We start from the raw sequence: 15,900 nt of genomic DNA, 5'->3' as shown, positions 1-15,900 counted from the left end.
ATCCCCTCTCTAAATGCTTACAGTACCTTCCAGAATAAATCTCTGAATACTAGCCTTCCTCTTTTGTACCATTGTGCTTCCTCAAACATTCACCGCGCGTTTACTCATAGCATCATACGTCTCTGCTGAGCAGCAGAGAGCTGGTCAAAAGTACTGTAAATGCAGCTCAAGCTCTTTTACTGCAGCAGCTTTGTACTTAATGTGCCTCCTGCAGGCTGAAAGTTTTGTTATCTGCAGTTAGAACAAAAGGCACCATGTTGTCCCTCGCACACCTACAGCCCCAGCTCTGTTGGGCTGGTAGGAGTAACATTCACATTACAACTGAACACGGATATCTGAGATATTAGTAGAGACATACTAGAGTGTCAGGCTAATGTAACCTGAAGAAGACTTCTCTGAGAGCCTTCTGCCCTTCTGCTCAAAAGTTTTAAGATAATAAAAAGATCATAGGGCAAATCATATTTCCAATTGTTTTTAGTAACCTGGTAAATCACCAGAATTCAATGAAATCAATATACCACACTCTTGTTGACAGCAATTACCTTCTGACTTTCCAGACTTAAATAAAACTCAAAATTGAATTTTTGTGTTGTACATGACCCTAAACATTGTTATTATGAATTCTGACTCTTTACTTCATTCTCAATTCAGACTTGATCCAAACTTATTTGTTGCCTAAGGCTGAGTGAAGAGGACTGTCTGCCTCCAGTGTGTTTATTTTCTCTGTAACCGAAATAAAATGTAAGCACAAATTTACAGACTTTTTTCCGTATTAGTTATTTATTACACCTTACGGTTCAGACTTTTTTGTGCATGCAATACACTGTTAGGCACGTTTTTCCTCCTTGGAAACCTGAAAGTCATTCAAATATGGTGAACATACCTTCCATTTTCTAAAGTTTTTTTTCTTCAAGTCCCCTCCCCTCAAATGTGTTGCTAAGCCTTTTCCCCTCCAATTATTATGTGCCAGGGACCCAAATAACTCTCACTGGAGCTGTCAGACTGCTAATTGCAGGTTTGTGTTTTCACCAGTCCTTCTGCACACAGATGAATTAAATCCTCAGTTCCTCAGCCCAAATTCACCCTTTCTGTAGTAGGCTTGAGCTTTTGTTTGATTCCCTGGAAGCAAATAAATTTTCTCAGTTTATACTGTTAAGAATATGATTCTGCTTTTGGGCACTGCTATTTAAGTGCTATTTAATAGACCCAAATGTGAAGTCTTTCGGTAATGTAACTAACTTATGCTATTCCCCCCTATTTGTTTCAGTAATAGGGACTACCACCTCTTCATGAACTATTTTAAAGCTCAGTACATTTTTTACCTTCATGACCTGAATTACAGTTCTCTGTAATGATCACTTAAATTTACCCAGGCTAGTACAGTTGGACTTTGGTGCTGACGAGTTCTCTCTACCTCGTTAACTTTTCAGTTCAGCTACCAACTCTGTCTTTAGTAGAGGTCTTAGATTGAAAAACAAACACAGTGACAATCATCTTGATAGGCAGCAAACATCCTATGACATCTTGACCCTCTACCTGAGTGTTTAAACACCATTTATAATACTGACCATCGTCTTTTTGTGAATAGACTCCTTGATTTATAGCCTGCCAAATATTCGGAGGGGAGGTTATAAAGATCAGGAGTGGCTGAAAGGGTAATCCTGCTGAAACATAGAATATTTTCCCTTTGACTGGGCATGTTTTCTTTTTTTTTCCTTATAAATATTTTCAGAGACAGTGGATGATTTATTTTAAAGTGACCCTAATTCAAGGTTATGCCAATGAGACAACTGTCTTTCTCTTTGATTTAGATGTTCCAATCTTTCCTTTACGCAAAGACTATGTTAGCTTCATTTCCTTTATAAGTAATCTCGCTCCCAGAGTTACCAACACACTGACTCACAAGTTGTTTCCCTAGCAGGTAAGTGGGGGTTTACTAAATTTATCTAAAACTCAGAATGTAGTGAAAGATGCAATGTTATTTGTGGAAGTGCCATATTTCTAATGTTCCCTAAAATCTTTCATCTTACAATCCTTCTTTTCTAAAGCAAAATTTGGGCAGGGGTTTTATGACTCTTTTATGAAGTTTGAGTAAGATTTTCCCCTTTACCACCTGAAGAAGTTAAGCTATACAGTAGGAAATCTTCCACTGAAATGTTTCTTACCTTTTGGATACCGCTTTGCCTGCTTCATCTCAGTTTTTTCACTGCATCAGCCGGAGGTCACACATCTCTCAGAGTCTTTCTAACTGGTCATCAATGAGTCTTCTTCTGGATCTGGACTGGGAATTATGCAAGGAAGGCTACTCCTGCCAGGCACAGCTTTGTAGCATTCACTCTGCTGCAGGGAGACTGAATTCTGTTCTCACTTACTCTAGTGTAAATATTGGGCAATTCCATCAATCTACCTGATATTATTACAGAGTTTCAGGAGTATTACTGACAGAAGACTCTGTGGTTTGGTGCACTCTAACTGCCAATACTCTTAGATGCTTAATCCTGTGTCAGTCTGCAGCACACACAAAGGAGGGCAGAGGACAGCAGAGGTGTCTGTCCTTGAAGGACCACAAGGAAAACTGAGGCAGAGTAAATGCCTATATTTAACACGTTGATGTAGATACCTGAACTAACATTTATCCTCCGACTCTCCTTGTTACTTTTTTAGACCAGAAGCAGAAGCCAAATGATGACACACACACACACACACAAATATACGATTTCGGGCATCTTCATAAACCTCCCACACCCCTCCAGAGGTGGGTTTGGGTGACAGCACACCTTGTTCAATGAGACTTTGGCTACTTCTACCTATAGCAGAAGCTGTGCCGGCACTGGATGCCGACATGCAACCAGACTAAAGCTTTATGTGGCCACTGCTCCAAATGCAAGCAGATTTTTATGGGCTTGCAGAATTTAGGTTTGATTCTTCCCGCATTTTTTTCCTATTCATTATTTCTCCCTCCCAGACAGATGGGCATGAAGATGGCTCTGAAAAGACACATCTCAAAGAGGTGTTTTCTTCATCATTGCCGCCAACCTATAGATTTCCCAGAGAAAGTAACCATCTGTTGAATTCATTTTTTAATCATTGTCTTTTCACTATTTTTCCTTTTTAGCATAAAAAGATGTAAACATATTAGCTCAGTGGCAAGATAAAAAGCACAATAGTGTTTTTAAGTAGCTCTCGGGAAAGAAGATCCTGTGTCTTTCATGCATTTTTTTTTCAATAAGACATACCCGGGTTTACAAGGCAGTGCACTTAAACAGCAGTGAATGCAGTAGAAATCCACACTCTCATTTTCTGTCATTTAAAAATATAAAATATTATTCTAAATGTTCCATCTACTTTAAATATTGCTTTGTTTGCAACTACTGGAGCAATCATGGCCAGAGAAAAAGATGGGTGGCTCCTAAAAAAACACCTAGGAGGGCTGCTTTCTTTAGAGCAGAAACTCAGAACTTCTTTTTCAAGAAATGGTTAATGCTTTTTTGTACAGGGGATTTCCTTGATACTTGTTGATAACAACATTTCTGTGATGGCACTATTACTGGCAAACTTAGTGATTTACTGGAAAGAATAAGAACAGAGCAGTGGCCTCTGAAATGTCACTTGAAGGCCTCTTGATTGATTTTTACAATGATCCCAGAGAACTATTTGTCCTGTATTCAAATTCACTATTATTTTTCATTCCTTGTAGAATGTTACAGCTATACATAGTCTTAAAATTAATTTATTCTGGAAGCAAATAAGAAAGAATAGTGTAATAAAAGCAGGCTATGAAGTCTGGAGCACAGTAACTAATGTTTCAAAAAAACATGAATCAGCCTACTACAGTCTTAATAAAGAAACGTATATTTAGTAGGCATTGATCATTGTAGCTTTTCACCAAGTCACTCGAATGGATTGAGACTGACCTACTAGAGTGAAGGATGTGACTGAAGGGTGTAAGTACACCACTTCCAAAGCAATCCTCTGCATCAGGAGCAGCAGATTTTTTTTTTCCTTAGGTAGATTATGTTGTTACAAATTACAATAGACTAATAATTATATTTCTTAACGTACCACAAATTCACAAAGCAACAGCAGCTTTATGGAGAGTGAGACTCCATGTGTTTCAAAAAAACCAAACAACACTCAAGATGACATATATTGTCCAGCTGCAAAGACAGGGGAAACCTTCACTGAATTTCATTCCCTTCCCTGACAGCTGTGTATTAAATGACTTGTAAAAGTTCCCCCCCCCCAGGGCACAGCCTGCTGTCTGCACTGGTGGGAAGGTCCCTCCAAAGTGCAAATACTGGATAAGGAAGCAAAACTCCAGCCACTAGTGCATTAATGCATTTACAGCCCTTGATTTTCTACAAGTTCTAGTTGCTCTCTCTATAGATTGCTCATTTTCAATAAATTGTCCACACACTTGATGTGAAGAGGGTTATTTCACTAATGACTTTGTGGGTATTCTGTGTTTATGCCTCATGACAAGACAAGCATTTTTATATAACCTCGAATACTTTATGCAATTTTTTTTAGTTCCAGATACTCGAGATAACAGCATAGCTTACACTCTCAGCAATTGTATGTGAAAAATAATACTGTTGCAAGGAGTTAATCAATCAGAAAGCGTTTCCTGACTTTTCAGCTTTAGTTTATTTTTCTCACTGTCATTTTAATGACCCTTGTCATTTCCTTCATAAACATCCTAAATAATTCCTTTTCCTCTCTGCTGTTGCAAAGATTTTTTTGAAGTATATCGAGAACTCATTCCATCTTTTCTTGCTTTCAGTATCTTTGCTGAAATACCCAGGGCTGTGCATGTTTTGAATGGAGCTACACTAGCATTGTATAGAGAGAAGCAATCCTGGCCAATAAGTTTCTGCATAGCTTACATGCTTTATTGCAGTTTTTATTGTTGGCAACAAAATCATGGCATATTGAATATACCTAAGCTTAAATATGAGTGAGAAAATCTCTCCTGAAAGTGACATTTTTCCTTATTCATAAAACAAACGTGTAATTGTGTTGTTTCAAAGTTGATCTTAAAGGGAAAAGAAAAAGAAGTATCCATAAGAAATGAACCCATCTTTCAGGTTTTCTTCATCTGTATTCTTTGCAAGACCTCCAGTCTGTCCAGTTTCTGATCCAGTCAGAAAATTCTTTTTACACAGTTCCCAAAGTCGGGAAAAAACTTAGTATATAGAATTCTCTTCAGTGTACACATACATATCTGACAATTAAGATTTCAGCAAGTGTGATTTGCAGCCTAAATTCATTCTGGAAATGCTGCTTATAGGGAAGCCACTAGAAGCTACAATCGTGCGAGTAGCATTTTGCCAGTATTTAGCCCAATTGGTACATGTGTGGCTTTAGACACAACAATATTTTTTCTGTATTTAGCTTGTATACGTATACACTTCCCTTTTTTTGTTTCTTTGCTGTTTTTTTCAAAAAGTATTGTCTCTATGTCTATCAGTGTGAAGTTAGTTCTAAGAAAGTACTAGACACTGAAATCATATATTTTCATATATTCATTATTCTGATGCAGTAAATCTCCAGGACAAATGGCAGTGAACACTTTTATACAACAGACATTTATCTAGGTCTGATGCCAGTTCGTGAAATTTAAATAAGACTACATAACGTTATATAGTGTCTTGGGCACATGTGAGGAACCAGAATAGCTGTAATCATTCATTAATACCTGGCTAATCCTATTTTATCGAACACTAGAGGGAGATCAAAGCAAAAGAATAAATGATCTAATAGCTTATGGATACTAATTGGAGTTGTTCATAAAATTTCAACGGATGAGAAGATAAAATACCAGCTATCATACTATCTTAATATTTCATCGCAGTTTTCACATATCCTTTTTTAATATTGTTTTACCTAGAATGTAATTTTAAATAATGGAAAAAAAAAAAAGACTTAGAAGGAAGAGGACTGTGTTTATATCAATACCTCTATTAATGTATTCTGTATTAAATTAGTTTTTCATATGACATATGTTTACTTTGATGAGAAGATAGAGGTTTTAGCAACGGAAAAATGAAAAATAAGCACAGAGTCCAGTTATCTCACTGTTCTCTGAACATGCGGTACTTTGTTCTAGTATGTACCTACCGCCGTAAGCAGGGGAAACTCGTGTTTCTGCAAGACCTTCCCTAGAAAGGTCTTTCTGTCAGACCTAAAGGCAAGCAACTGAGACTGTTCGCATTCAGAACAGGATGGAAATTAATGCTGTCACTCTTTTGCCATACAACTGTCATTTTGTTCAGTATTTGCTGAACAAAGTTTGTAACATAAAATGCATATTTTAAAATACAGACATTTTTGAGTTTTGCATGAAAGAAAGTTATCAAATGCACTCTTTTTTGCCCTCTCAGTCACTCCTGGGAAATACCAATACTTTCAGCAGGATTCCCAAAGGAAGGGCCCTTAGGGCTTTGAATAGATTCCTAAGAGGAAGGACCTGGTTAATCAGCCGTAGCAGAGGAGGAACCCTGGCATCCGAGTTTCACAACCAAGGAACTACTCATGCCGCGGTTTGTACAGAGATTGTTATGCTGGTAGGGATGTCTGAGCTGGATGGAAACAACATGGTGTTGGCACTGGTAGAAATGTAGTTATTGTCAAAGAGCTCACAAAGTTAGGGGTAGTTGACCCTGAATAAACTGCTACGCATCGTAGATCGCAGCCACCTCATACTGCAGCCCCTGCACCAGTCGGCACAGCCAGCATACTCCATTTTCAGTGTACACCAGGGTGTAAGGAGGAAATGTGAGATATACACACTAATAATTACTATTGTTATTTAGGGAAGGAAAGGTTTGTATAGCCTCAAGGGAGATGACAGGTGTGAGAGGGCAGGAGCAGAGAGAAGCGCAGATAGGAAGGGAGAGCTGGAAATTTGCCTTTCAGCACGGCGAGCTGCTAAACTGGCTCACGGCTTGTTTGTAACCTCTCACAAAGTTACCAGTCAGCTCTCCTCCACACAGAAAAAAAGAATGCTCCGTCTCACTTCACAAAAAGGAGCAATATTTATATGTTATTGAACAACCGTGCTGCCACTAAAGTTAAGTAACAACTTCTCAGATGCTTCCTGCGTTATTTGGGTCCGTTTAATGAATGGTGAGGGATTTAAAACCCAAGCCATCTGAGGAAACTATTTTCCTCAAGAGTTTAACAATTGCAGCTGAGGATGTTTCACATATGATCTGCTACTGTTCATCAAGAAGACAGATTTCTGTTTGGGATTTTTATACAGGCCATGTTGAGGTACTTTAATCACAGTGAGATATTTTAAGTACTCTGAGACAGCCAGTGATCTTCACTTTAGCTACGGCCAGAAAAGCTAGGGAAGGTAGAGCAGGCAATTTGCAAGCTACCAGAGCCCTTAAGAGTCTGTAAATATTGTAGAGTAATTCCTCCGACTCAGTTACTTTCAACACCTGTAAAGAACTATACCATGTGCAGGGCAAGGCAGAATGAGGCTCTGTGTGTCCTTTTTCACCTACCTGCTCGTTCAGGGCTAAGCCCAGCTGGTAGACAAAAAGAAATGTCTGTTAGAAAGCGTAGGGAACATCCTGTCCTCATAGCTTACCTTGCTATAACAGGTCCAGTCCTCTTTGTCTCCATGAAAGCCATTGCTTACCTATTGAAGAAAAAAAAAAAAAGAAAATAAAGAAAAAGTTTCTCCTTTTACTTATTTTACAGCTTTAAAAACTAAGCCTCCACATCAATGTTTTTAAGTGGCTAGTTTCCTTCTTAAATGTCTTGTATATATGTCAAAGCTGGAAGTAAGAAAAAAAGGTAATTGTCCATAGTTTTTTGTCAAACATATTTTGATACAAATTTGTAGCAGCTTGAATGGAAGTGACTGAAAATATATGTAGCTCCCACCCACTGAACATGGGACTTATGCTGGCATTTTCAGGAAAAGGTCACCCTAAGCAGCACCAGACAGCGTAACAGTCACACACAGCTTGTCCGACCACCTCCACAAGGGATTAGCGTTCGACTATGACCAAGTTTTAGAAGGAGAACCAAGCTGAACGGGTCACCAGGTGCCCTGATGCCCGAGGTACTTATATTTAAGCCAAAGAGTGTTTTTACACCGGATAGCTTTGGGGATGAAATGCTAGAGACAATATCATCAGAAGGCATTTGTTAACACATTGAAGACTTTTTGGGATTGAGAAAAGGTCATGGTATTTTAAGTGTCAAATAAGTACCTCTGTATATACTGAATGGATGGGGAAGTATACTGTATATACTGTGTCTGAAACACAAAAACTTGTTCTTTTTCATTCCCAGTAAATTACTTTTTTTAAAAAATATATATATACATAGAAGGACAGGGAATTAATACATTTCATCACTCTAGAAACACTAGAAACAAATCTTTGCGTCTACATAATTGGTTAGTTAACTCAGCTGTTTTGTGTGGTCCAAAAGCAGAAGAGACGACTCAGTACCCTTTCAGTTTTTATTTACTGCCAGCTGTTTAGAGAGCAAATACAGCTTGGAGTCTTTTCAATAAAGGGAGGTATGGTTTTCTAGTAAAAAATTAATAGACGCAAATAAAACCCTGGGAAATTATACAGTATTTCAGTTATATAATTTCTTTACTATATCTTATCATTATAGTTCACAGCTGAAATTACTTTTGTTGCTATTACAGCTGACCAGGCCAGTTTATTTAACATTTTGGGATGGAGGGAAGTGTGTTGTTTATTTATTTAATGAATAAGTGTTCATCCAATAAAAAAAATAAAATCAAGTGCAGACCTTTTACTCCCAGACCTTTCAGGTGCTAAGTCATTGCATTTCTACTGTAGAGAAAATTGAATTTTTGTAATCAATAGGCACTGGGCACACAGGAGAGAATTATGCTTTTTGTCCAAGGCTAATCCTGCACAGTGCTGGGAACTCCCAGCATCCACAGAGGCATTCTCAGCCTTGTCACAAGCTGAAGTACTGGGGCTGGCTTTTAGCTGTGTAATATATACCAGTGTGAACATGCTTCGCAAGTGTCAGGTGTTGTAAAGAGCTAAACCATAACCATGATGAATGAATACAATTGAAAGGTAGTCTGAATTCTCTTTGTTTCCCAAGTTTGTACAATATTGTCAGTATAGTTTCTGGTCCTGGCTTCCAGTCTCCCAGTTTCCTGCTTCATCTTTCTTTAGATAACTACAAATCGAATAGAAATTGCTGATAATATTACAAATATGTGCAGTTTTAGTAACTTCACTATTGCCATCAGCTCATTGCCCATTATACCAGCTCAGGAGACTGCCTCTTTCTAGATAAATAATGTTTCTGAATATCCAATGTTACTGAGCTGTTGATTTCTCCCTCCAGGACCTAATTTAAACATGAAAAAGAATGGGTTGAGGTTTTTGCAGTTTTCGTGATACAGCTACATTTGCAAATGTGTTTCAAACTTAAAGGGTCTTTTTTGTCATTTATTGCTTTTTGACTGTTTTACTTTTCTTGCTACAGTCAGGCAAACTTAGACCGTGAATGACCTTGAGAAAAGTAAAATCCAAATAGTTCAGCCATTGCCAGGAAGAAATGATTGTAGTATAAGGCACTTTTTTATTGTTAAACTGTTGTGTTCTATTTTTAACAATTTTGACACGGAAACACTAGCTCTGAAAGGTTGACTTTGGAGATACCTGCAAAAGATAAATCTGAGGTCTTTCAGAGAATGGTGTAGTGGGTGGCATGAACCCTTTGTCTGGATAATACAATGATGAAGCAAACTGGCAAGGTATTGGCAGTAGAGAGGAAATCTGTTGCATCCAAGGTGTCTCTGGAAGTGCAAAAAACACAGAAGGGTGAACTTTTTTTTCACCTGATGGTTATTTATAGCTTTGTGTGAAATTACCTTGGCTCTAATTTCAGTAGCCAGTGGAAATATGCATCCAAGCTCCAAGGTGTCGTCTTTTTCCACTTGTCCATTTTTAGGACACACTGAAGGTGTTCACAACAGCTTTATATCCCATTTGTAGTCTGTCCTACACTCCTTAGAAATGTTAAACTACTTCAAGCACACTACCTGGTAGATTTGTAGCAGTGAAAGAATCCTGTAAATGTGGGACTTACTGCAGATGTATGATACAACGTCTATTGCGTAGATCAAGCACTGGATTTACTACCAGTGTATGACACTGTATACACAGATATCTCTGTCTGGGAGGTCTGAGACAGAAATATGGCTGTGCACCACACTGAAGTATCAGAAAAGGAGAGAATTGGCAACATCCTTGATGGAACCCTAATAAAACAGTGTGCAATAGCCATGTATACGTGCTGAAACAAGAAACTCCGAAATAAGAACATCTTTTTCTTGCTTTCTATTATTTGTTTGAAAACAACATTAAGTGGTATAATGTAATTATAATATATTATAATAAAATTATATTATATTAGAGCAGTTTACTGTAACTGCTCTAAAGCCCTTATAAGTTCTCTGCTCTAACCAAATGCTGTACTTAATATGAAGTTACTGTAAAATTATAAGCAGCAGATGTAATATAACATGCCATTCCTAATACTACATGTTTTCAGTACAGGAACCTTCATATTTGTCAGGCAGATTAGTTCAGCAATATGACTATATCAGCAAAGAAGCATTATTGAAAAACTGTTCTGAGAGAATAGTGACTTAACAGATGCATTTTTGCCAACTGATTGTCCTGTTTAAATCCCGTTGAAATGAGGCTTTGCCTGAAGTGTCCGTGTTGACTTTCTATTCAGAGTGAAAATTAAGTTGTCAAGCAGATTGCTAGATTAGGAATCATAAAACTTAACTGTGATAGTAGCTCTAGGTCAGAATAGGAAAAACATATCATTACAAAGACATTGCTGAGTCTCTTATTCTTGTTAATAACTCCTTCCTTCACATACTGACAAATGTTGACCTAATTGTCTTTGGGAATGTCCACACCTGCTGCAGTGCAATACAGGTCATTTATTCCACTATACAGACTTTGTTTTCAGATGAGTATGGGTACTCTCTTGAATGCTTTCTCTTAAGTGAGCTTGTTTCTGTTGAATTCATGATGGCTGGTGGTCCAAATCTCAGCATTCTTCACCACAGGTAGCACCTTACTGGCAATCTCAGCAGATAACATTAGCAAACCCAGGTCAGAAACCTGTTTTCCATTGAAAAGTGGCCAAATACATCCATCTGCATTAAGGTTAATCATATTCAAGCAGCAGTTCAGCTGTCCTAATTACAGATACCCACTGACACTTGCAGAGGACATTGTTTATATACAAAGTAATTAAAACTTTTCGCTTCTCTCTTTGAAACAGTAATAACACATAAAGTGTGTTATGGCATTCAGCAACCCTCACTATGAACAAATGTCCAAAGGAATTTCAAGACTTACTGGTATGAAAGTGCCAAGCAATTAAAAGCTGTTTTAAATTTAAAAACAGAGGGGGAATATATCAGTTCTTTAGAAAAGGGGACATTCCAAATAGCAACAGCATCTGTGTTTCACAAATGGGGCTATAAAAACTACAAGAAAAAGTGGGTCTTATTGTTTATGGGTAATATCCAAGCTAAATTAATATCACATCCATTTATGCATTAATGAAAAGCCTGAAAAGCCTAAAAAGCCTAATCCTTTGGAAAGATTCATATATGCTCTAATGTAGTTTAGATCAGGATCATTATGGAGAAAGAAAAACATCATCTTGATGCTGAAATAAACATTTGGTCTTTTAGATAGTTGTAAAATACAGCCAAGAAAAGATTGTACTTTGGATCTTAATCTGCATTAGAAATATGTTCATCAAATCAAAAGGCGGTTTCAATTTACATGAAAAGGAAGCCTTTCACTGGTATCTAGCATGCCTCAGAAAAATATCAATATTTACAAATGTTCACATCTAAATTGAGGGCATTTTATTTCACCATCAACAGTGTGGTGGTAAACATGTTACTGTCCTGGGTAACAGTTTATCTTGGCATTGGTCTCATTTGTGTCTAATAATACTGCAAGTCTTGTGAGAAATGCCAGACTTTCTCAAAGCAAACAGCTGGGCCAGTAAAGATTGCCAAACTCTTGAAGTCTGTCAGTTCAGTTTCAGTAAACGTGGAATGCTCATTGGTAAACAAAACTACATATATTTTTTAAAACTGCTTTGAAGCTAAAAGAGAATTTACACTTTGTTTTCCTCTGAGGCTCAGTGAAGCCTGGAGCAGCTCTTATTTTATGCAAACCAACTTTGCTTCTCTCTGATGATGATCTATGTTCATTCCATTGCAACAGGTGATATTTCAAATGTCTATTTTTACCCTCTCTGTGTGATAAATTTTGTCTTGATATTTATGTTTCAACATTTTTTTTGTAGGAGAAATTCAAAACATCTCAGTTAAGTCTTAAAATTGCTCCAGATGAAGGAGAAAACCTTCCTCAGAAGAAGGAAGTTCTGACTGACAGGTCAGCTTCAGAATAAAGCCAAGCCTGGGAAACAACAATCCAGAATCTTTCCATGACCAGAAGAAATGAGCACTGAGAGACCTTCCAACCTAATCAAACACCCAGGGCAGACAAGCATTCCTTCCCTCGAAAATATAAGTGATTTCTCCTTAAATATCACTGACTGCACCCAGGTTGTGGTGCCAGAGGAAGTTTTTTTCACTGTTGCTGCTGCTGGAATACTGGAAAATCTGCTTGTCCTTATTGCTGTCATTAGAAATAAGAATTTGCACTTGCCCATGTACTTCTTCATTTGCAGTTTAGCCATTTCAGACATGTTAGGTAGCTTGTACAAAACTCTGGAGAACATCTTTATCATCTTGTGCAAAATGGGGTACCTGACACGTCGTGGGGACTTTGAGAAAAAGCTGGATGATGCCATGGATTCCATGTTTATTCTGTCTTTACTGGGGTCAATTTTCAGCTTGCTAGCTATTGCAGCAGACAGATACATCACTATCTTCTACGCTTTGCGGTACCATAACATCATGACACTAAGAAGGGCCTTGGTTATCTTGGCAATCATTTGGACGTTCTGTGCTGGCAGTAGCATTGCTATTGCCCTCTTCTCTTACGAAGCCGCAACAGTCATTCCCTTCACCATCCTGTTCCCTCTAATGATGTTTTTTATACTGTGCCTCTATGTCCATATGTTCCTTCTGGCTCGATCTCATGCTAAAAAGATCGCCTCACTGCCAACCAGCACAGTCCATCAGAGAACTAACATGAAAGGAGCCATTACACTGACCATTTTCCTTGGAGTTTTCCTTTGTTGTTGGGCCCCCTTTGTTCTTCACATCCTCTTAGCAAGGTTTTGCCCACATAACCCTTACTGTGCCTGCTACATGTCCATTTTCCATGTGAATGGGACGCTCATAATGTGCAATGCGATCATCGACCCTATGATTTTTGCATTCCGAAGCCCAGAATTACGGAGTACATTTAAGAAGATGTTCTGCTGTGCCAGGTCAAACTGGAACTGGTAAACACTCCACGAAAAATGAAGATTATAGAAGCACAGCTATGGGGTGCTGTGCAACATCAGTTTGCAGAGTTAAAAATACTAACAATTATGCCCTAAGTAATACTATGCTTGTAGGATACTGCCAGTGATTTTCAGAGGGCTACCAAAGAATGCATAAAAACTAAGTATGCACACAAATCTTTGCCAACCAGACTTCCAGAAATATTACTGATGAAGTTAATTCTGCCGACAGTTTTCGTGCAAGTAAAAAAATATCTTATCTATCTTTTGTCATTTCAGAAAAATTCAGATACAAATCTTCTGCAGCAAGTATTGCATCACCCCAGAGATGAGTTTATGCCAACTCATTTTGTATTAGTAATTTGAATTTAAGGTGTATACTGCTTTAAAATTCTGTTGTTTAAATCACAGTGAAATGAACATTTGTTGCTAAGCTGCACATTTATATAAAAGTTTATGATAAAGCAGAAAATATGGACATGTAATTGGATTTTGCTGGAAAAGTGAATTCATGACTGTTCTTTAACATCTAGTCTCCTTAAAATTACGCAATTAGTGTTCTCTAACTTTCAAAAATAACTTTTGGAGTGTGAGTCCAAGAGAAGAAGATGTTTTGGTTTAAAAGCTATTTTTAGTGACTGAAAAGTTTTTTCCAACATAAAGTTGTTGTGGCAGCAAAGACAGGTTTTGAATTTTAAAACCTCAAAGCCATGTCTGGATTAGCAAAGGGAATTGCTGAGCTTGCCAGCTCCCCATTGGAAGTCCTTGGGCCAGTTTGCTTTAATAAAATAATAAGCTTCGCAGATGGTAAAAGAACTTTGATTAAGCCATGACTTTCTAAACAAGCCACAACAAAGAATTCAAAAAATAAAATATTGGAGAGAAAATTCAAAGACCTCCAAGGAAATCAGTCACCTGGATAAGGAATCAGCTAGCCAGTCTGGAAGGATGCAAAAAAGCAGTTTGTAATTTACAAAATCCTAGTGGGAAAATTTTTGATTGTTCCTGCCAAAATAATACAAAACTCACAAAACTTTAAGGCAGAATAGTTTTCAGCAGCAAAACATCCTGAAGCAGTCCAGAGCATATGGTGAGGAATTAACCTCACAATAATTCAGTGGAGTTATTCAGCTGTGACAGAGACAGAATATTTAGTAAGAGGCAGCCATGAAACCGAGAAAGCCAAAGCACAGCTAGAACAAGAAGGAGAGGAAAAGATAAAATCTATTAGAATTCATAGATAAATAGAAGAATTTACTCTGATGGAACACTAAGAAAAACAGGAATTTCAAGATGTATGGAATATGGACAAAACCATACATATTCAGGTGGACTTAGGCTTACAGATAAAGATATAAGAAAGGGACAACAAACCTGAAAGCTTCTATAGAACTAAGCAAAGAAAATATCTTAAATGAGAACAGAGATACTAAAATGAAAACTTTTCAAACCTATATATTTATTACAAAAAAATTTTTATCTATAAAATGCAAGTTTAGAAGGGAGTTCAGATATAATCACACATCACAGGAAAAGAACCTGGGGGTGCTGATTGACAGCCGGCTGAACATGAGCCAGCAGTGTGCCCAGGTGGCCAAGAAGGCCAATGGCATCCTGGCCTGTATTAGAAATAGTGTGCCCAGCAGGAGTAGGGAGGTCATCGTGCCCCTGTACTCAGCACTGGTGAGGCCGCACCTCCTCGAATACTGTGTTCAGTTTTGGGGCCCTCAGTACAAGAAGGACATTGAGGTGCTGGAGCGTGTCCAGAGAAGGGCAACGAAGCTGGTGAAGGGCCTGGAGCACAAGTCTTATGAGGAGCGGCTGAGGGAACTGGGGTTGTTTAGTCTGGAGAAGAGGAGGCTGAGGGGAGACCTCATCGCGCTCTACAACTACCTGAAAGGAGGTTGTAGCGAGGTGGGTGTTGGTCTCTTCTCCCAAGTAACTAGCGATAGGATGAGAGGAAATGGCCTCAAGTTGCGCCAAGGGAGGTTTAGGCTGGACATTAGGAGAAATTTCTTTACTGTAAGAGTGGTCAGGCCTTGGAACAGGCTGCCCAGGGAAGTGGTTGAGTCACCATCCCTGGAGGTATTTAAAAGACGTGTAGATGAGGCGCTTAGGGACATGATGTAGTGGGTATGGTGGTGTTGGGTTGACGGTTGGACTGGATGATCTTAGAGGTCTTTTCCAACCTTAATGATTCTATGATTCTATGATTTTATTTTAATGAGAACTTTTTCCTTTCCATCAAAAGCAGAACAAATGTAAAGCCGCACAGCAAAAAATGACCTAAGAAAAAAAGAAAAAAGTATACAATATTAAAGACAAGGCAAAACAAAAGACCTACAGCACCATAACAGCCTGTGTACACAGTTGATGACCTTCAAAATGATAAAAAATATTGCACAGAAAATTGTT

At 38.1% G+C, this 15,900-nt stretch overlaps 1 protein-coding gene across 1 annotated transcript; it reads left to right on the top strand.

Annotated features, from left to right (window-relative positions):
* The first annotated feature begins 12,526 nt into the window (after positions 1-12,526).
* Positions 12,527-13,486, top strand: MC2R (melanocortin 2 receptor). The gene has a single exon (XM_075140675.1). It carries the CDS (start codon positions 12,527-12,529, stop codon positions 13,484-13,486), a length of 960 nt encoding a protein of 319 aa, XP_074996776.1.
* Positions 13,487-15,900: the final 2,414 nt, after the last annotated feature.

Source organism: Calonectris borealis, chromosome 2, assembly GCF_964195595.1.
Source record: "Calonectris borealis chromosome 2, bCalBor7.hap1.2, whole genome shotgun sequence".
Lineage (NCBI taxonomy): Eukaryota > Metazoa > Chordata > Aves > Procellariiformes > Procellariidae > Calonectris > Calonectris borealis.
The sequence above is the reverse complement of the archived record's forward strand: the minus strand, read 5'-3'. Positions and strand labels throughout refer to the sequence as shown.